This window comes from Papilio polytes, unplaced genomic scaffold (genome assembly GCF_000836215.1).
Source record: "Papilio polytes unplaced genomic scaffold, Ppol_1.0 DF824303.1, whole genome shotgun sequence".
In the NCBI taxonomy this organism is placed as follows: Eukaryota; Metazoa; Arthropoda; class Insecta; order Lepidoptera; family Papilionidae; genus Papilio; species Papilio polytes.
This window is the reverse complement of record NW_013524901.1, coordinates 3,281,830-3,305,204: the sequence shown is the minus strand read 5'-3', so window position 1 is coordinate 3,305,204 and position 23,375 is coordinate 3,281,830. Positions and strand designations below refer to the sequence as shown.

At 31.0% G+C, this 23,375-nt stretch overlaps 1 protein-coding gene across 2 annotated transcripts; it reads right to left on the bottom strand.

Annotated features, from left to right (window-relative positions):
• Positions 1–1,840: 1,840 nt before the first annotated feature.
• On the bottom strand, positions 1,841–23,375 carry LOC106102416 (elongation of very long chain fatty acids protein AAEL008004-like). Of its 2 annotated transcripts, none has more exons than XM_013281888.1 (9): positions 23,228–23,375; positions 10,422–10,567; positions 10,134–10,241; positions 9,790–9,870; positions 9,470–9,526; positions 7,414–7,519; positions 3,967–4,103; positions 3,344–3,499; positions 1,841–2,395 (listed from the first exon to the last, which is right to left on the bottom strand). In XM_013281888.1, the coding sequence occupies exons 2-9, from the start codon at positions 10,560–10,562 to the stop codon at positions 2,249–2,251; spliced, it is 933 nt and encodes a 310-aa protein (XP_013137342.1). In that variant the 5' UTR covers positions 10,563–10,567; positions 23,228–23,375; the 3' UTR covers positions 1,841–2,248. The 2 variants fall into 2 exon arrangements, with proteins under 2 accessions (XP_013137342.1, XP_013137351.1); XM_013281897.1 differs by lacking the exon at positions 23,228–23,375 and adding an exon at positions 10,648–10,736.

Below are 23,375 nucleotides of genomic sequence, written 5' to 3'. Positions count from 1 at the left end.
CTTATAAAATAAAGAATGATTTTATTTACTATTTTGCTTTTTAATTTTTTATCGTACAGACGTAAATAGTAATTTTAAATCTACGTCAAACGGTATCGCAAACGTATTAATTACACATCTATTAAAATGGGCATTAGAAATGACCTCAGTTGGCACTAAACAAGTTGTGCGCGTGGCAATGGCAGTGGCAGGGTCACGGTCCGCAAATAGTTAAGGCTCATTCTGTAATGAGATGGCGGAATTTTTCCATATGTTTCCTTGTTCGATTGAACTTCGATTACCCTAAGGCCGGAAAGCGATTATTAGTTACGTTTTTATAGAATAAGTGATCAAACAAATCCAATATTCATTTGATGCCGATGAATAATGTACCAAACACTGCCATAGTAATAATCTTAAGCATCACTACTATGCTGTCTAATTGATATAGGTACATTTATGAAAGTGCACAAAAATATTTAAACTATTAAATATCTTTGTTCTGTGGATCTTTTTAAAGCAATGTTTTTTTTTTGTTAGATTATTTAATGTTTACTTTTTATACCGTAGATTTTTGGACTTGTCACAGTTCAGTTACTGTACGAAATGTACTTTTCTCCGGTCGAATGTGAGGAAATTCAAACGCCTGTACCTTCATTACTAAATGCACTTTTAAAATGGAAAAGCGGGGCATAGCTTTAACATGTTTTCTTGCGTAAAAACAATTTCAAAAGAGATTTTTTCCCAAGTATCGAGTAATAGAGGAGATTGTTCAATAAAAATGCGAATAAGTTTTTAACATTTATTTTAATACATTGCAAATAAAAAATATTAACAATTGCATCAATGTTGTTTTTTAAATATTGACTGCAAGTCATAAACAAAGATCACACATGCAGTTACATTTCCTGATGCAATTAAATCTAACATGTAGACAATCCAGCGCAGATAGTTTGTAAACGTAGAGTTCCACTGCGTTGACATATGTACAGATAATATTGGCATCTCTCCAATCTCTGAAACAGTCTTCTATATCTATACAAATATTACAAAGAGGATAGATTTTCTTTTTTAATTTTGTTTGTAAAAAATAAACTCAAAAACTACTAGTCCACAGTAAAATAGCCTATATTTACTAATATATTTTTTTTAATTTCGCTGACATTAAATCGTGATGAAGTAAGTTAAATCAGTGAAATCCTACGGTAAGCATAGTGAATCCGTATTATACCTTATTTGTTTACATGTACAAAATCATTATTTTTTTTTTAATAGGAAAAGGATTATGAGCGTCACCATCCAATGACCCAGGAGAAGTTCCATCCTCTCTATCCTTTCTCACCTATCCCCCTTCCTGGAGACGCTCATGAAATGGATGTCAATATATTTCACACAGTGGTAATCTACGGTTACAAGTTATGAATTGATCTTTGGTGTTGGTTGACGCTGTAGTCTTTATACGTTAATTTCTTTAACATGATGTTAAAAATATTTGTTACTAAAATGTTTAAAATATCAATGTAATTAACATTTACCAACGATGACGTATTTATGTAAATATATGACATATGTATGTTCTATTGCATTAACCCTGTTTAAAAATGTATATCATGCTTTGGTTTCTACTACAAATTACGGAAAAGGTATTTAACTCGTAATTAATTAGAACAAGTCATGACGGTGGGGCGTTTGTAAATAACTGTATTGTTTGACCCTTTGACTTGCTTGCAATTGCGATAATTAAAATTACTTTCAACTGTCGGTAAAAAATTATATACAAATATACATTTTGTATTCAACTGACCTTTGGATTAAAAAAACGTTCTAAAAAAATTAATAATATAAGGTAAGTTTAAATGTACTCGAGCATTTTTTTATCATAACCGATGTTAAAACCCTTTTTATGAAACTTAATACAAAAAGTATATTTATACCTACGAGTCTTGTTCGACAATTTTACTTAACTACAACATTTTTAAAACTAAATTATATGCTAAACTTACATTACCATTGCAAATAAAAACTCTACAATGTCAGAGCTATTTTAATATCTAATTAAAACTAAATTTATTGTCACTAATTGAGCTTCTTCCGCCGAATAACTACCACACTCAGAGACATTAAGGAAGTCCTTTAGATTTAGTACGACAATTCACTAAGGGATTCTTTAAAAAAGGTCTTTGAGTATGGCAGTAGTTTAAGTATACCTTGACTAATGCCAGGAAAGTTCATCACAGTTAAAATATTTCAAAGTAACAAGAGAATTGTGTCACTGCGAGGCGACAGCTCCCGCCATCCGTTGCCGCACGTCGCTCAACGCGGAGCCATTGCTGAAGCCATTCAACAAAGATAACTTCCTCTCTTTTGTCTCCGATTTACACGTATCCATCTCTACCTTCACTTTGGCCTTCGCGATCTGTGGAGGAATAACTATTTATAATTCTTGTCCTTAAGAAATAATTTAAATATAACGCAAATTTTATTCTTTGACTTTTCCGGTTGGGTAATTTAAATTTCTAATAAATACTGTCATTTAAATAGTTCCACGTCTTAAATACGTTAGTAAAATACAGTTTGCGTAAATTCGTAATTTATAGACGTTAGTTTAGATAAGAGGAATAAATTTAGCGTGAATCTAATCGTAAAAACACTTGTTTCGTACTGTTCTGCCAACAAAAAAGCAAATATGGAAACACTCTTTTGTAAGAATGACGTTGGTAGAGTTGTTTACTTTACATTCGTTTTAAGACAAGGAAGTATAAGAGCAATTAAATAAAAATCAAGACACAAGAGCAGATTTCCTTTTATTAATCAAGGCTAAGAGCCGCTGGCTACTAACATTCACAGCGATAAAATATATTGAATTCTAAAATCTGATGCTTTCAACACGCAATAATAATTTCATTGATATTCGGAAATCAGATTGTACTATAGGTTCTTACTTAGATTATTCCCAAAAATGAGATGAGAATATAAAGTTTTATCCGTCCCACCTTTTGCGACGAGGGACGGTTGGAACTTATTTTATTTCATAACCGTTCTATTTGTCACCTTATTGGTGATAGTGGGACTAAAAGGTGGGACGGATGAAACTATTTATTCTCATCTTCCACGTGGGTACAGAGCGGGGTGACGGTTGGGAATAATCCTTTTACTTGATCTATATATCTGATAGCTCTTATTCTAGCTCCTCTAGACAAAATAAACAGATAATGTATAAAAAATACTAGCACGTGACTTATCAAATGTAACTTTCAGTTCCATAATTCACTTTTCAATCAGCGGTATCGATAATCGAATGTTACTTTGTCTAGGGAAAAGTTCTTTCAGTTCGAAACAAATAAATATATAAATCTTTTCATACCTTGGCCTTCTTAAGGTAAGCCTGTTTGTAGAAGTCAGAGAAGAGATAATAGAAGAGAACAGCGTGCATGCCGATCCACCAGACGAAAGCGCGCGGGTAGTCGCAGTCGATAAACAACAGCTGGAACGCGTGGAAGAACACCAACACAAACTGCACCTGGAATGTTAAAATAAACAGTAAATTAATGCAAATCGTTACTAAAGCAAAAAAGATAAGACTTTAGAATACAACGTCGTGAATCTTTTCTAGGAACGGTTTTATTATTTTATTAGATGTCATAATTATAAAACAAACTGTAAACTATGTAAGACTTTATATTAGAATTGCTTTCATGATTATGTTTACAGCAGGAAAACGATACGTTTATTTTTAAGTTTAATTAAATGCCATCAAAACCAAAAGCAGCTCGCAATTTAGCAAGACTTTATGCAAAACATAATTTACTCCAAGTGACCCCAACTGGCATATAACCTAACCAGGGGTAACCATAAAGCTTTAATTTTAAAATATCAAATCATTAAATACATATTACGTATTATATGCCTGTTAATTAGCAATAAACAAAAGATAAATAAAAAAATAAGGAACACAACTATATGAATTAATTGTTAGCGTAATTTTACCATTTGTAGTGCAGTAAGGTACTTCTTCCACCAGAGGAATTTCTGCACCTTAGGTCCGAGCGCGGCGAGCAGATAGTACGAGTACATAATAATGTGCACGAACGTGTTGAGCATTCCAAAGAATGTTGAGTGACCACCTGCGTGGAGACAACAAAATGGATTAACTAATGATGACAAGTTAAGTAGATATAAGTTTAAGCCTTTAGAGTTACACGATCAAGTCATTTCCTTCTTACTTCTTGTATTCTTTAGGGGTTAAGGAATTTTGTTACTTGCAAAATGTATTTAGATTTACATTGTGTTTCCAAACGTTATCACAATACATTTTTAGTTAAAAATCGCTGCTACATATGAAACAGACATACTATTAAGCACTAAGGTAAAAGACCCAGTAATTGACATAAAATTTGGTGCCTCATAATAAAATATTAGACAACTTAATGTAAACATTCTCAAGAAAACTTAAGTTGATTGTTGATAATACTACTAAAATAAAGACTATGCAACAATCTTATAAAATTTTATAATGTAGTAAATTTATAAACAACTTACAGATTTTTTTGGCAACATTATGGCAACGTGAATACGGACAAAACAAAATAAAACTATAAAGTCTAATAAATTTTAAATGCGAGAGCACGCAAATTTAATTTATTTAAAGCAACTACCACAATTAAATTAAATATTATAAAAGTAATCTAAACGCGTAGCCGCAACTTGTTTATTAAAATCGAATAAATCTTGCTTGTTATAAAAACAGTTTAATGTGTCTTATTAGCATGCAGTAATCATACAGTTTTGAATTTAATTTATTGTTGACCTGTACAATTCCACTAATTAAACAATTTTATTATTACATGTTATATATATCTCTGTTTTGTCAAAGAGAATGTAAGGGATAGCAATAATCTATACTAATATAATAAAGCGTATACACTACGTGACGTAGGATGTTAGCAATCACAGCATATTTTTGAATAATTCTTTCTTTAAAAAAAGTCCTTTACTTACGACATGCTTTAGACTATATACTTATACGCTATTAAACTTAGGGAGTAAATAAATTGGAAAATAGCTTCATGTGGGAAAGGGATCACAAACTACAAGCTCCCAACATTAAGGAAGCAAGTTTATTATAATAACGGTAATTTTGACAATTTCAATTCAGAATGTGACAAATATAAACAATAAAATAGAGTTTTCTTTTTAATTTCATGCGGATAAAGCCGCACGGGATCAGGTAGTTATTAATGCAAGTCACAGTAGTGGAATTCTACAATAACTGGCGGTGTATACTGAAAAATGACAGTGATTTGTGAGCTGTTTTAAATGTATTACTATGCTTCCTTAAAATAGGATTTTTTCCAATCGAGTGGCCTTGGTTCAATAAAATTTAACAAAAACTTTTCACTGCTGTAATTGTTAATAATAATTACATTCATTTAATAATATATAATTTTATGTAAATCCACACAGGAAGAAAATATTGAAAAGAGAATGCATAATTAATAGTATATTAAGCATCAAGTAAGTGTGGCTGCAAAACTTTTTGTGTAGATAATACGATAACAATATGGCAAAACTTAATTTATAAGATAAATTTAAATATTCATTAAATGGTAAATTTTAATATACCTTATCTTAATTATTCATTTTCAAAAAATAAAAAAATTCAAAAGACATGTAAGTTATTAAATTGACGTCAATATGGCTTTAGTTTGACGTGAATATAGTGAAGAATTTCTTGAATATGAGAAATATTTTAACGTAAATCATATTTTGTCAATTCCTCAACCATACAATAAAAGGACATCGTGATGCCAACACATATAGGCGAAGAAATTCAAACACATGTGTGAAAATCAACCGAGCCGCACTTAGAGAGGGTTTTTTTTTATTTATTGGACAAAAACCATGAATTTAATAAATACAATAAAGAAATGTTATAAGCGGTACAGAAACCCACAGTATTTTTGTGTGATCACTGGTCGCTTAGTTTATAACATAAAAAAAATAATAAAGAAACTTAGACTATTTTACTCACAAACAACTCAGCCAATTTAACGGTAAAAGAATTTGAAATCGGCCCAGCAGCCCCGAGCCAATCCAATACGTACAAAAATACAAATCTCTCCTCTTTATAATAGTAGTATAGATTATTTTAATTTACACGTTACATATTTGTTGTTTTTAACAGGTTGACTAAGGCCTCGTCCCTAACTTAGGTAGACTCCGAGCTCCTCTATGGGGACATATAGTGAGCTTATGACGAGTTATTCCCAAGTCCATTTAGATAACAAATCAGTCATACAAGTATACGGTATTCTTGTCGTAATATCCATAGAGATGGGTTCACTTAAATTTGTATATTTTTAAAATCATTCACTAAGAAACCAGGATAACTATAGAACGAGATTAGTATGCAATGTTCGGTTTAATTTAAACAGCAAAGTATTACCAGAACATTCTTGTTAACGTGTGCTTAATTTATTTCACCATGATTCTACGTTTCTTACATTTCCGAGATATAAGTAATGGAAACATATCATGAGCATGAAATATGATTTTTTGATATTATATATAGACATTCAATATTATTTACAGATAAGAAAAAGGCTGTATCACCGTCCGTCGTCAATTAGTTTCTAGAATTGTGAATAATGAGTAATTTTATTTGCTCTATTTTTTGCTTCTAGATTAAAATTATAGTCTTCATGTATGTGTAATTAACTTAACTCAATATAAATTAAATAACGATATCTTCGTTTAAGCAAGATCAAAGTGCTGATCATTTAATTGCCGGTTTCCCACCTACGTATAGTGTTTTTCATCATAACCAGCTCACTATACGTCCCCACCGAGTGGCTCGGAGCCTACCCTAAGTTTATAAATACGTTATCTGAGTTTACTGCGTTGAAGTTCCTTTTGGAAACTTCAGAAACCCAGCATAAGACTTTTTGTTGCGAGTTTAATCGAGAACATTCATTTACAAGTTTAAAAGCTTATGTCACGATGGCTACCGTCGAAACATAGACTTCGTCCTCTATAGCTGTTCAAATAAGAGTTCGTCGATGCGTATTTGCTTATAAGAGTGCTGTTTTATGACTGACACGGTCAACATCTTATTATATTTAATCTACAAAATAGTCTGAGAGGTTACGTGCTCGTTCATGTTTGCCAAAAATAAGGAAATCAATAGTAAATTTTAATAAGTCAAAAACAATAATAAAAAACAAGTAAACACCAAAGTTTAAGTTAACTTACGTCTAAAATAGTAAACATTTCAATTCTAACACGACTATCATTTTTTTATATATAATAGCTTGCTGTATTAATGCAGATAGAATAACTAAATGCTTAATTCGTATTTGATGCTATAATTTAAAGCATTTAAGTTATTGTATTATTGTATCGAACTTTTTTACATTTTTATATAACATTACTCACCGGGCGTGAATTTGACGCCGAACCAGACCGACATCGGCATAATTCCGTGATGGATGACGTGCAGCTTCGACACGTGATCAAACTTCTTACGCATTACGAAGAAGATCTGAAACAAAATCATTCGCATAAATAGATTTATTAAAAAAATAAACAACTGTCTATGTTCTCATGAATGACGTCATAATAACGCAAACAGTTGAACGTGAAATTTAACACAGGTGAAGTTAATACGGAGGACAAGTGCATAAAGATCTTTTTATTAAAAAAAAAAAACCTTCGATTATAAGTTATCGTAGACCACTAGTATATAAATAAATTGTAGGTAATTATATTAATACTAGTGTCTTATTATGACCATGGAAGTCACTTTTCCGGTTAATTTAATCGATTTCTTTATACCTCATTCACATTTTGCAATATAATGTAAGATGCAATAAATTGTATCATTAAAAAAAATCTTTTCATTTACAAATTAAAAACCGTAAAAAACCTATAGTGTACCAGCGTGATTGAACAAGGCCTAGTCACCGTAACTTAGGGTAGGCTCCGAGCCCCTCAGTGGGGACATATCACTATACTTTTATTCTAAGCTCACTACCTGGTGATAATAATGAAACATATAACTGTACAAAAACTGTCATGTGTTTGTACGTTGTGTCTAGGTATAAATTGTTCTGTAAACTAATACGTAATATACTCTGTGACGTACTTCTTTATTTATAGTAGCACTGCAACATTTATATTTCACACTTAATATTTATTTAACGTCCTCAGTTTACATTGCAAGTGTTGTCAATAATTCTTAAAGACAACAAACATTTACGTTAATACATTATAATAGCTATATTATTAAAAATATTATGGATTATTTTAAGCGTTAATATTTTGCGTCATAACTGAACTATGCAGTTTTATGAGCAGTTAAAATATATGCAAATCGATCTTACGTAATCAGGAATTTACAAACTGACTGTCCTCTATATCCGCTTCAAATTACTGTGGGCTGAAGATTTTGTAATGTTGATAATATCATGTATGCATAAGTAACAATGTCTACAATTCTCTAAATTAATATCCAAATATTTGACTAAAACGTTACAATGGATTGGTTGACACTTATTGTTTGGTCACGGATAAATTGGGAAATATAAGATTAAAACGTTTTGCGTAAAAAAGATTTTAAAAGTTACCTTAATATTAAATCAATCTTACAGTCAAAGTATATCTAGTTTTGTAAGACACGGTTTTAATGTTTTTTTCCTTATTTTAATTATAAACGAGAAAGTTTAGGTGGATGGATGTTTGTTAGAGATTGTAGGCCAAACGGCCGAACGCGTCTGGACAAAATTTGTCATAGACGTAGTACATAGTTTGAAAGAACATATATGCATACTTTTGGTTTTTTTAATTGCACGCGGACAGACTCGCGGGTGAAAGCTAGTAAATAAATAAATAACTTACGACCGAATACTGGAAACAAAATCGCATTGTTGCTTCTTAAGCGCAACTTATTATTTAAGATGCTTCACAGGATTAGATGTCGTTTCAGTATTCGAACGTTTGTTACGTAATTAATATTACTAAAGAATAATTCATGAATAATAATAATATATGGAGTAATATCAATTTATCGAGGCTGGGTTTCCTAGGTTACATTTTAAGCTTCACACATGGAAAGACGGATCTGTCTTGTTTGTACTATATTTAATGACGAACACAAACACTGCGAATTTCTGTTATTGACGTCTGTTTAACAAGCATGATAACAAACATTTCTAACACATCTATGATTGAAAATTAAATAGGCAAGGTAAATAAAAATGTACAGTCAGTTGCAAAATTATCAACATTTACAAAATTTTAAAAACCTTCACAGGGCTTCGGTTTCAAAACTTACTTATGTCTCCGTTAATAACATTAATACATGATTGGAAGCATACGAACGAATACGCGCATGAATATTATTCAAACTAAAGGTACAAGTTTCTAAGACTTTGTATTTGTTTGCATATTGATGTAGCTGACTGTACTTAATGTACAATAGAAAGCTAGTTACCGTGTCAAAGAACTCTGTGAATTTGGAGAAGTAATACCACCAGCATCCTCTCACCGTCTAGAAACAAAAAAATACTTGTAATCATTTACAATCAATTTAATTAAAACCAACAACGTTTTTCAACATATAGAGCTTTTGTACTTTTTTTAAACTACGTTGCTTAAATTACAATTTTCCTTTTATATATTCAAGCGTTTAACTAAAGGAGTTTACAATGGTACGTGCAATGAATTGGAAATAAGAAATATGTATTATGATTTTTACGGAATTCGTTAATATTTACATATAATTGTAGGTTTATATGTGAACAAAATACTTACACGCATCGCTTCAGGTGATCTCGAATAGTCGACTGGTTGACAACGGAAACTATATCCAGTAAACCAACCGCTAACTATGCTCTATAACAACCAAAAAATAAAAGGCAATTTTTAAAAGAAATCAATTTATAAAGATCGTTTTCAGGTTTCAAATAAAATCTCCACAGAAAAGTATAAGGTAACAAAGTGAAATATTTTACATTTCACCTCTTACTCGATTTCAATTTCACTTCTAAAGTTAGAACGTGTGTTAAGAACTCCTGGTTCTATATCCCAACCGAATAGTATCTTAAGAGCTTATTTTTGATAAAGAATTTATAGAGAAAAGGTAATAATATAATTACCTCATGGAACAACCAGCAACTAAAAATAACTTGAAACAGATTGTACCAGAGGAGGACATTTTTCAGTTCGAATGGTTTTCTGTTTTCCATCAACTTGGGTCCGAGCACCTGCAAATGATCACAATTAGTGTTCCGCTGAATAATTACAATGTCGTAAAGTAATTGACACATGACATAATTGTCTTGAACTTGCTACAACCATAAAATAATTGCATATTAATAAGCATTTGTAAGCAAATCAGTAAACTTGTTTTATTAATTATTCCCGCTTTAATAAGGGCTACTTACTTTAACTGTGAAGACGTATGTGAGGCATATTGCTAATGTAGGTAACGGGGATGACATCAAGAACCAATCCTTAACTCGTTGATCACTTTTGTTGTCCATCAAATCGTGATATCCAGCCACTACCCTATTTAAGATATCCATTTTCACTGCAACAAACAATTTATTCACATAATTAAACTGGTAAAGATTAAAAACAAAACACTACCGTTGTATACAATATACGTACGGAAATAATTTATATTTTGTTAAACAAGAGCTTTTTAAACTAAACGTCTCGACGGATGCGAACGCATTGCTAAATAAGACATTTCGGTGTGTCGATATTCGAGTTTCTTTGAGTGTATCTTATTGAATCAAGTTTACCGAATGTCAGGGAGGACCAGATGTCAGTTTGTGATCACATATGTAAACACGTTCATTTAACGAAACTGCTAAAATTCAATTAAAATGCATTTGTATTCAATTTAAATATGTTTACTAATACTGTAGTAGAATATTTAGATCCAATTTGTATAAAATCGTGCTCACAACCTTCAAACTTTGTGTTTTAGTATTGCCATTTAGACGGTAATTAGCAAATGAATGTTATGTTAACACTTGTCAACCGGTTAAGTAATTCTAATTATTTCCGGTTTGCAATATTTTATATAAGTACTAGCGTATACAATTTATTATTATTTAAATAGTTAAAATGTAACATTTACATTAACTTAGAAAAAACCCAGCGAAGACCTTTTAGAAATTTAAAACTAGGCTTTCACGATAAGCAACATGTATGTATGTTTGAATTTATTTAACCTACCGTTTAGCGTTTGTCAATACCAAAAACATGATGTACTGTGTTTCATATAAGCAAAAAAAAATCCAATTATGGTTTCTCAAAGAAATTACTTAGCATAAATTAAGTATTTACGCTGTATGATTTTGGTGGAGCTAAAGCATGAATACGTAGAAATTTTGGCAAACAAATTAAATCAAGAATAAATAAATAAGTGGTCAAATGTTGTACATTACTGTGTGTTTATTCAGCGTAAATTTAAAGTAATATTTTGATAATGTGAACTTAAATTAATTTTTCCAAATAGAATATTACTCGTATTATTACTGAAAAGGTTTTTTCTATTACCACATCGCAAGAAATAAGAGTTATCGTACATTTTCATAAATTGCGCAGTTTGAACCCTGGATGTATTATGTTGATTTTTCTATTAACAATACAAATGTAAGTATTTAAAAATATTTTAATTGATCATGTATAAAAAATAATTGAATGTTATCAAAGTGGGACCTCGCGAGAGGACGGGGCGAGGTACAGCACGCGTCGATGCCGTTCTTAGCGAGTTTATTGCTCATTGAGCGGCACAAGAGCAGCCGGCGCATACACACGACGTCATTGTGCCCCTCCCCCGCGCAGGCCGTGACTCCACACTTGTCCACCATCACTCTACAAACACGTCCTAAAACACTTTCAAATCCCTTGTGGATTCTATTGCCCTTGGCTACGCACACTAACGCGAGTGGCCCAATCAATAGTCACGTTTAATATTAACAGACATTGTAAAAGCAATTTGTTATGAATGATTACATATTTATTCCTAAAAAGGTGTGGAACTATGTAGTTTTGTAATATTACACTCTGTATTATAGCCAAAAAATATAACTAATATATATGTAAATGCAATATGATTTTAAATTGTTTGACACTATAAAACAAGCTGAATTGATTTCGATGAAAATGTACATAGTCTGGAAGGACACATAGGCAACTTGCTATTAATTTTTTTAATTCTACGCGGACGGTGTCGCGAGCAAAAGCTAGTATGTTATAAATTAAATACATAAGCTAACTACGTAGCACTGACATACAAAAATATTCCGGGGGTGTTAATTATTGCTGCAAAGAATTATTGCGTGTTTACATAAAAGCGGAAAAGAAAAAAACCCTGGGGAAATACGGTCTATTTAAGAGCAATCCGGTAAGCGATATTTTAACTTATTATATTAACATAGCTTTGTTTTTTGTTTAATGTTTTCTCAAAACAACAACAGTATATGCGAAAGATGTACAAATATTTTTAAAGACTTCATATGAAGTTGATAAACAAAAACATATTCAAGTGTCATAGAGATACAACTTAATATGTTTATTTATATCTTTAACATGATTGATTAACTTCTCAGCTTGCGACGGCCAGCAACAAACCGCGTTAGTAGCACGTTGGACAATTCACATTACATAAAAATTACCTACTTAAAAACCGTTCCGATTTTAAATCGTTCACAATAAGAGAAATATAATCTATACTAATATAATAAAGCGTAAACACACACTTCTTTGTTGCCTAAGATGTCAGCAATTACAGCATATTTTTGAATAACTCTTTTCTTAAAAAGCCCTACACTTGCGTCACGCTTTAGGCTATACATTTTCATGCCATTAAACTAGGGGGTAAATATTTTAGATAAAAACCCTAATGTGGGAAAGAGACCATAAGTTGCTGCCAACATGAAGAAGCAAGATTACCATGGTTTGTCATATGTCATGTCATTTTCACATTTGCTGTTGATAATTTGACACATGTAAATAACAAAATTTTCATAATTTTATACGGATGAAGTCGCACAGGAACAGCTAGTAATAATATAAGAATAAAAAGATAGAAAGAAAATGTTTATAATTATATGTAAACGTATGAAATACAATACCTTGAGAAAATACAGGTGACTAATATCAATTCCATTGTACAAAGTTGGTACTTTCAGTTACGACTATTTCTTAGTTTTAATTAGCTACTTCTATGACAATGGCTTGTGTAACCAGGTATTAACCGACAATCTCTTCATCGTCTGCCCCACGGGAAACTAAGTCAAGTTCACACATAATGAATTTATATTACAACTAGCTTTCGCCCTCGATTCCGTCCGCGTGAAATTTACAAAAAACAAGTGCCTATGTGTTCTTTGAGACTATCCTTTACTTCTATACCAAATTTCATCGAAACCTGTTAAGCCGTTTAGGCTACAAACTCTACCAAACATCCAACCATCTAAACTTTCGCATTTATAATATTAGTATGACAATGGAACGTTACAAATCAAATGAATTAAAGTTTGTTGTATGTTTTTAAACGGGTTATTTTCAAATATTTTTTACAATTCTTATTGTTACAGCAAAATAAGTATGAAATGTTACGTTCAGCCCATTTCTATTTATTTTTTAATTACTTTTTAATCTTACTATTACTAATATTATAAATCCGAAAGTTTAGATGGATAGATGTTTGTTAGTGTTTGTTGCCTAACTTGAACGGATTTCGATGAAATCTGGCATAAATGTAAATGGTAGTCTGAAATAACATATAGGCTACTTTTAAAAATTACACGTGGACGGAGTCGCGTGCGAAAGCTAGTAATTAATACTTAGGTTAATGTTAAAATTTAATTACTAATAACGATAGAAATAAAAAGTCCGAATTATGAAATTTTATTTTTTGTTACTAATTTAATTAAAATAATTTTAGAGATTGTGTTATACAGCAGTAAATTTCAACAGACCTTTAAAATAAATTAAATAAAAAAATGACACAATATTCGTGAAACTGCATCGCTATATATGATGAACATTTAAAATTGCAAAATACAGTTGCACACTCTATTCGCGCTGGGAAATGCTGAATTATTTGCCAAACTTCAACTTAATGTTATATTCAAATGTTAATTTTATCATGATTACATTTCCACGGTCGTTTGGTGTAAACCAGACACAACAGTGACATGTCTGGTAAAAGTTTGGTTAGTTTTTTGCATTAAAAAAGTCACAGGACTTGAAAACGTTGAAAGGTAAACTAACTTTGCATCTCTGTGTCCAATATGTATATGGTTTGAATATGTATATGGTTGTTTTAATAAAACTGTCAATAAAGGAATTGCGTCGAGGATTTCTTGTAAAGTGAACATAAGATGCTATTAAGATCGCCACGTGCGAAACCTCCCACATAGCTCGTATTAATGTACAACTTTATGAGCCACATGCATACGACAACGGACTAGCAACTAAGTAACAACAATTTGCATACTAAAAGCCTTTAATTTAAAACATATAAATATTATTACTTATTATAAATAGTCGCATATAATACATTTGTCATCATGAAATTGTCGTCTATATCTATACTAATATAAAGATTTGTATTTTTATATGTATTGAAATAACTAAAAAAACTACTGAGTCGATTTCAAAATTCATTTAACAAAAAGTTACGTTATCACTAAGTAATATCTTTATTACAATTTTTATTTCCGCACGGATGAAGACGCGAGCACCAGCTAGTTAAAACATTTAAGAAAGTATATAAAATTTTCATGTTAATTAACAATTTAACCTATACTTAATACTATTATAATAATTACAAAAATTATTCTTGCATATTTTTGTTCTACGTCATTGCATATAAATATGAATACAATATGAAATATAGATTTAACTAACAACTAGTTAGTCACTAAAATTGTATTCACTGAATAGAAAACATTACGCAAACTTGAATGTCTATGACCCAGAGGTTATATAGCATTTAGCAAAAATTGTTATTTTTATGACTAACGTACGAGTAACGAGTTTGTAAGGTGTAAAAATCGAGATTTTTCATAGCTCAAATCAACCGAGCATCATATTCTACGGCACTTCCCTAATCGTGTAATAATTCTTTCGCTTATTTGAACAACACAAAATTTAGATTACTATTTAATATTTTAAATTGTATACTATGAATTAGAATTTACATATTACACCACCATGTACAAACAAACTTACATCACGCAAAAAATAATACACACTTTTTCAGTCAGGTAAAAACTAATCAGTTATATTACTACACACAGGTAGACGACAATTAATTTTCTTACTAATATTACAAATGCGAAAGTTTAGATGGATGGATGGATGTTTGTTAGCATTTGTAGCCTAAACGGCTGAACGGATCTCCATGAAATTTGCACAGGTTTAGAGCATAGTCGGGAAGAACACATAGGCTACTTTTTATCCCGGGAATAGTTATGGTTCCCGTGGGATCCATTAATTTAGTTTTTTAATGTTTACTCGATCATTCTGCAACGGTTGAACATATCTTATTGAAATTTGGCAGATAAAACAAAGTCTAGAGTACACATGGGATAAGCTTCATCCCCGAGATATGTCCGGTTACCGAGGGATACGTAGTTTTTTTGTAATTTATATAGTTCGTATGTTTTCTAATACCACGCGGACGAAGATGCGGTCAATAGCTCGTCAGTTATATTACTATACACTGGTAGACGACAATTAATAATTATCTAATAATTTGTCAATTATACAAGTAATTGGTAACATTGTATGGTAGGCACGCAGGGCAGCAATTGAAGTGAAAATAGGAGAAAAGATAGAATTGGCCAATATTAGAAATACAAGTGCAAGGGAAACGTTTTTAGAATTTAGCAAATATGTAGCAACAAAATTAATTAGTAAAAATAAAGTGCCTTAAACCTAGTCATATTAAAACTTTAGTGAATTGTAACGTAGCATATGAATCTAGTCATTTTAATGTATAGCCAATCTAGTCATTCTAACTGTAATTTTATTATTTTATACTCATTTTATACTTATCCTATATTTTATTTTACATTTCATTTACCAGTTATAATTTTAATAATGTCCATAATTTTAATATTGTACCTGTAGTCTTAGTAATATTTATTTTAATCTTAATGTATCTTAGCTTGTGTATTTTAAAAAATCTGTAAAAATAAAAAGTAAAATGTATGAGATAAAAATGTAATGATGCAGATGAATTATATAAAGCATAATAAAGGCTCTGGCTTCCATGCTAGAGGAATTGTATAATTTACTAAAAAAAAAACATTGTATGGTACTGACTCACAAACCCTGAAATCATTTTAAACATTTACATAGATTAAAACAGTATTAATTATTAAGTAAATCCGATAAGTGAATCTTCATAATACACTAGAACTTTGTAAACACAATTTATTATTACCATCCTCAGAAATTATGGACAGTAATTATGACGACTCTTTTGTTATACCATTTAACGGTTGAAGATTTGATAGAGAAACGATTTGATTGTTTGTTTGCATTGAATATGTTCTGAATACTGAACTGATTTTAAAAAAGCTTCGCTGTTAAGGTACGTTGCCACTGAACAACATAACCTATATTTTACATCAACGGGAAGGGAATAATAAAAGACTTATTCTTTGCCATCCAAATAGAGTTGGGGCGGATCGCTAGTTTTGTACAAAAAACATATAATTGAAAACAAATATCATTTATAGATAAAAGGAAAATTGATTTTATAGCACTATACTGCATATTAATGACTAAACTGGTCTCTATATTGAAATTGCAATATGCATTGGCATTTAAAAGTATATTGAATACATAAATAAATATGAGGATGCAATTTGGAGGATTTTGAAAGTTTTTTTTTATATACTAGACACATTGCACTGCAATATATTTAATGGCGCAACATTTCCAGATGTTAATCATTTCATAATTTCTCCGACATAAAGCTATTTAAATGATGGTTTAAATATCTGAATTATACTAATTTTTAAATAATATCATATTAGGAGAAGTATAGGTCGAAGAAGAACGTCCTGGCACAAAAACCTACTCCAGTGGTTTGGAAAGAACACCCGTTCACTTTTCAGAGCCGCGGTGTCAAAAACGCAAGTCACCCTAATGATCGCCGAATTACGAAAGAAGATGGTAACTTTAAGAAGAATAAGGGGAATAATACAAAATTATCCGGATATTGTGGAAGCGATTACAAATGTTGCAATTAAATTAACCAAAGATTTCGTAAATACAAAGTTAAAAGCGATTTCCAAAGTAAAGTTACAGTAGTGGTAATATATTTTTAGCCCTCCAAATATGACGACTAAAAATATCAAACCATGAATATAAATCTCCTCAACGAAATGGGGAAAAACATCGCGGATAATTTTCAAAGCACAATGAAGTAGCTAAATTGTGAAAACTTCCTAGTAAGAAAAAAAACTAGGATATGTTTAACTTCCTATTTTGCATGCAATAAACGGGTCTATTATTAATTTATCTCCTAACATGTTCTTTTAACCTTGTCGTGGCTTCCTCATCTGGTCGGCCATCTTTATGGAGTCTTTCGAACGTTGTTTACTCATTGTGGTAGAAATGACGCGGTCATCGGGCGTAATTGAGCAAAAATATTTTAATCTGATGAACCGAGAAAACCTTTGTGATTTTTTTTATGTTAACGCCATAATTTAGTCTTCAATAAGTTAAGGCGTATTCTTTAGATTGTTGTTTACAATATCACCACGATATTACGAGAGACCAATGATATTTATGTTCGAGAAATGCTAAAGTTTGGTTGTTTGGATGGATGTATGTATGTTAGAAGGTTCCTCAAGAAAGATTCAACGGATGTTGAACATATCTAGTCTAATAAACACATAGACTACTGTTTTTTATTACGCGTGGACGGAGTCGCAGGTAACAACTAGTGTAGAAATAACATAATGTTAAAAATTTACCCGCTATGTGTATGGCCCCACATCATTTGAAACAAAACAAACCGTCGGACATTGCCTTTGTATGTCGTTATTCATTTATAAAGAACCGGTTATTTATTACGCCATAATGTTTTCTATTCATCTCAATAAACATGTGTATGACTAGAGTATTCATAATTAAGTTACGTTTCCATACAAGCGAGCAAAGGCGAGGTCACATCCGTGCGACCTACAACGTAGAAAATTCCGTAAATTACTGTCGATTGGAAGAAAAGGAAAACAATTTTTTGCATGTTTACTGATCTACTTAGCATAGTCTAGTATTTTCTATGACTTACTGAGTGTTGATCTGAGTTATTACAAAAGAAATATATTTTATTGTTCCACAGATGTCGTATATTTAAGGCTGTCACTTTTGCGACATCATAGAAACAAAGTTGTGCGATTTTTGAAACATCAACGGACGGTTCCACAATAAAGAGACCTTCAATTCATTGTTATATGCTTTTATTGTGATAAGAAACTTGAATAATTAATGTTAACTTCTCCTTGAAGCCGCTGTCGTGTAGTTTCAATTGCAAAATCTTTTAATTGGCGATGTCGAGTCGCAGTGGTGCGACGAGATGTTACGAAACATGCGGCGATCGGCGCACGCGCATTCCGGCCGAATTCGGAAAGGCTTTGCCGGAAGTTCAATGCCACCAGCTGACGCGATCGCTATTTGAACTCAACGAGCTTTACAGCTTGAGATTCATGTAATTATTTTTGAGTACCTCAAATAAATTCCGTTTAGTTCTTTAAAAGTTGAATTGCACAAAAAGTTATTGCAATGGCGTTTTTGTTATTGTACGATCTCAAATATAAATGGGTTTTCTCGTAAAAATTATTAAGAAATTACGAAAATGCACCATTAAGCTTATTTGTCAAACGCAGTTGTATTAATCTGGGGATATTAAAAAAAAGTTTACACATACTTCTAAGATAAACTTGGAACATTAAATCAATTTGTATTATTTCCATCATCATACCGATCGGTTGTTTTTTTAGGTCCGAATGAATTGTGTGAATTCGGTTGTCATTCACATATTAATGCGAATAATGTCTAATAATACCAAATATATTCTTTAGGTATTTTTAATCTTGAAGGTATTAAAGTCAAGTATGCGAAACATATAGCTCGCAACATATTTATCTATGTGTCATTAACTTAATTTACTGTGTATAAACAATAAGCTATGTATAGAGATCTTGTAAGCGGAGTGAACTAGTATCTGCAACTCGTCCATTATAAAAGGATGTGGTATTCTGCGTAAACAAACAATGCAGGAACTAAACCACAATTTCCATCGATAAATTATTCTGCGTCTGTAATTATTGTAATGCCATCTTAAAACACAAATATATGTAAACGAATACCGTTGCTGATTGTGATACTGGAAGAACTTGGAGCAAGTAATTTATCATTACTCAGCGTGTTTTTCCATTCTTACACGATTTCACATAGATGTTTCGAGTAAATTCCAAGTGGATAATTGTCATATCCGATCTGGTCTACTTTACCTATTGTTTCTAGTTATTATAGTAATAGACTTGTTCACTGTTATTATATGAGTAGTAATATAGTTAGTTTCCTTGTAAGTTTTACTAGCGATTCAAAAATTATCAGGAACTAGCTGTTGCTCGCGTCTTGGCAAAATGTGTAATTAAAAAAGAATAAAAAAACATAGCCTATCTCAGTAATAAAATAGCTTTTTAACAGTGAAAGAATTTATGCAATAGACCTAGTAGTTTTTGTGTTATTTCAATACATACAAAAATATAAATATTTCCACTGTATAACATTACTATAAGTATAAATTGGAAATAGGTTTCGGTTTGAGTATGTGAAAAAAGGGCGAATTTGTTGTAAACGTATAGCTCTATCTACCTTTATCCCTTTGGTTTATGAAAGTGGATGTTATATTTTTTCTGTTTACTTTTTTTTCTTATACACTACGTTTGCCTGCGACGTGGAAATAAAAAAAAAATAGCCTAAGTACTCTTCCAGACGATCTTCGACATCTGTGCCAAATTTAATCGAGATCCGTTCAGCAGTTTAGGTTACAAACATCCATCCGTACATCTAAACTCTTCGCATTTATTAGTTAGGTTAAAAAACTAGAAGTTGACTCACGGGGAAATATTGCATAGATTAATTTTTTACATACTCGTAAATTAAGAGCACGAACTAAATAGCCTATGATATAATGGCGACATCGATACGAGCGTTTAGTAATATTACAAATTGATGTAATTACGACGGCAACAGCCTGAGGTAGGTCATGGTACTCTTTCATGGTCACTTATAAAACCATCCAGTTTAATTCTATGTTATTAGTTTTATTATGATACGTATGTTTAGGTTAAGGTTAAGTTATATTAATTGAACAAGAACATTTCACAGTATATCATATTCAACAAACAATATCAACTAATAATTTTTTTGCCCATTGGCAAAAGTTTACTTAAGGACATTATAAAAAAAGGATAAAACATCTTTTGAATTAAAAGAAGAAACTTTAAAGTATTATGGATCATTAAAAAGCAAATATCGCAAATGAATTGCAAATCTAGCAATCCACTTTGAGGTAACAAGTTATTCCAGTTCTTTAATGTGCCCACATGAAAAAAAGGTTTCAAATCGTGGGGCGACAACGACCGAAGCACGGAAAAACCAATGCTATTTCTGTACATTCATGGCATTTAGTAAATGAAGTTTGTACTTGTTTTAACCCCTTTGAAAACTTTCTTTACAAAATAAGCAACCAACTCAATGATGCCTGACACGCCTAGCTGATAGACAGATTTACTGAACGAAAAATGAAAAAAGTTATACAAAATTTAATTAAATATACGCACATTGACAAACACTACTACATACGTACATTCGTGTATATTTGTATAACTTTACTATTACCCTTATTTGTACTTATACGTGCTAAGTAACGTATAACTTAGTCACATCTTTCGTGTTAACTTAAATTACTCAATCTGTTAGTACGCATTTGCAAATCAGTGTTTCGAAATTATCCAATAGAAAAAATTACTGTAATATTTTACGCGACATTACCATATCACTTTTGATTTCAATTACTTAAATATGAATATTTGATTAGACATTTTAACTTATACTGAACGATTGTAACTTGGAATGTATTAACATAATCACAATGTAACTTGCGCTGTCAAACTATACATCAATATATCGAAAAACGAAATAATCTATAGAAACCTTGTGCTTAATAACTTTTGAGAATTGTTTGTATATTATTTTTATTTTATAAATATGCAACTTGGTCAATGACTTTTGTAAAAGTATCAGAGCATTAAAGCCTTATTGGATTGCGAAAACAATGTAACCCATGAAAAATGTTGAGACTTTTGTTATCTTAAAAGTGGCAACATACATGAATAATGTTAGGAAAATGTAATATATCACAGACAGTATCTTATTAATACAAGCGTAAAATATTTGTAGAAGAAATAAAGTTATAGACGAAAATAGATTGCGAAATCCAATATGCGAGTCACTGTGTTATGGTGGTTCAAGAGATCGATGACTAGCGAAAATCTATTTGAACTTTACCCAAGTACAAGTTAAGGCCAATATAACTATCTAGAGGTCGACGATTGCAGAGTTACATATGTATAGACACTTCAACTCCAAGTTTAAGATACCCAAGGTCAGTCTCGATGTCACACATTAAGAGGTCAAATAGTGTTTAATAGTTTGCATCCCAAATTTGAATTATAATAGGATATATATTAATTAATAATTGACTGAACTTCCTTTTTGAAACGAGGTCAAAAAATACCTGTATAAAGTTAAAATACTAGAATTTCCTTATATGTTACACGCGTAAATTTAATATAACATACTAGTTTTTGCACGCGATCCCGTCCGCGTGGAATTAAATAAAAACAAAGGCATAGTAGCCTACGTGTTCTTTCAAACTATCTACATCTATGCTTAATTTCGTCAAGATCCGTTCAGAAGTTTAGGCTTTAAACTCTAGTAAACATCTATAAATCCATCTAAACTTTCGCATTTATAATATTAGTAAGATAAGGTGTTTTATACATATTTTAAGAAGTATGAATATATTTTAGTAATCAAAGAGCAGTTTTAATGACACTTTTGTTATCCTAACTTGTCTGATTAAACAATCAAGAAGTAAATTAAATTGAAAATGTAACAATAAATTACTATTATAATATGAATTAAAATCTGGTGACGTTCCAGATATTTTAAAATACATTTACTTAATAAGACATTTTATTTAAATCAAAGGTCATTACATTATAACTTGTTATAAATCTGGTTCTCCTTATTGCACATTTTATGGTCAGTTAATAATGATATTATTAAAGTTGTAATTAAGGAAACTCATAAATAATAATTACGTATTTCATCATACAATTGAAAATCAATATCTTTGATTTTGTCCTGTATTTGTTCTATACCACTAAACAAATTTTATTGAAACTTTTGATAGATTGTAGAGTCGGTGGCTTTCTGTTACAAACTAAGGTCCGTGTATGCCGTCCTTAATATGAGACGATTTCTCTTCAATGTCAACCCTTCGGTGAATGGACAAAAAGGGAACTTTCGCGTAGTAATACGAGGTAATTTTAGATTCGTTACACTATCTTGTACTCAAAGGTCCAGAGCAATTGTCTTTTAGTGCATCTAGGTCATAGTAAAAGATGGTTTAAACGACATGAATACAACGAACCAATTTAACCGATATCAACTCAGATACGATTATAGACGCAACTACATATGTATAGAGTTTTATAGATAAGGTGTGTGATACAATTATATACCAAATAGTAATAAAGCTTTAGAGTTTCTTTTTTACGTAGAAAAGAAAAATATAGTAATATGAATTATACCATATTAAATAAATATGTGCCATATAGGAATATGTCGTTTTACAAGTCATAACTATGCTTCAGATTCCTTTTTCTAATTCTTTTCCCAAGCTCTTAAAAGCCATTGTAAACAAAATTCGACTTACTCAAAGCTTTCTAAGATTGCTATTAGAATATAAGAGAGATAAGATAATAATCGTGAAACCGTAATAAAAAAAGTCGCAAAAATATTTTACATTGTCTATTTGCTCATTTTATAAAAAAATTTCATTAATATAATTAGAATTAATAATAAATAAAATCAACTTAATAATAATTTGGTTAATAAAATCACTTACCGTTTAAGTTTATAACAAGTCACTAAATGAAAATGCACACTTAATCGTATATTCAAAAAAAAGTTTGTACGAATAAAAGTGTCCGTCCACACCTGGCTACCTTTTGCGCGAAATGTGAGACGTTGCCTGTCAATGCGTTGGTCACTCG

Bases quoted from the DNA above. Each gene is read 5' to 3' on its own strand.
- LOC106102416 (XM_013281888.1), bottom strand. From the start codon at position 10,562: ATGGATATCTTAAATAGGGTAGTGGCTGGATATCACGATTTGATGGAC. The intron at 9,871-10,133 runs GTAATTATATTA...TGGTTGTTATAG, and splicing joins GTTGCTGGTTGTTCCATGAG to AGCATAGTTAGCGGTTGGTT. The intron at 7,520-9,469 runs GTAACTAGCTTT...ATTTTGTTTCAG, and splicing joins TCACAGAGTTCTTTGACACG to ATCTTCTTCGTAATGCGTAA.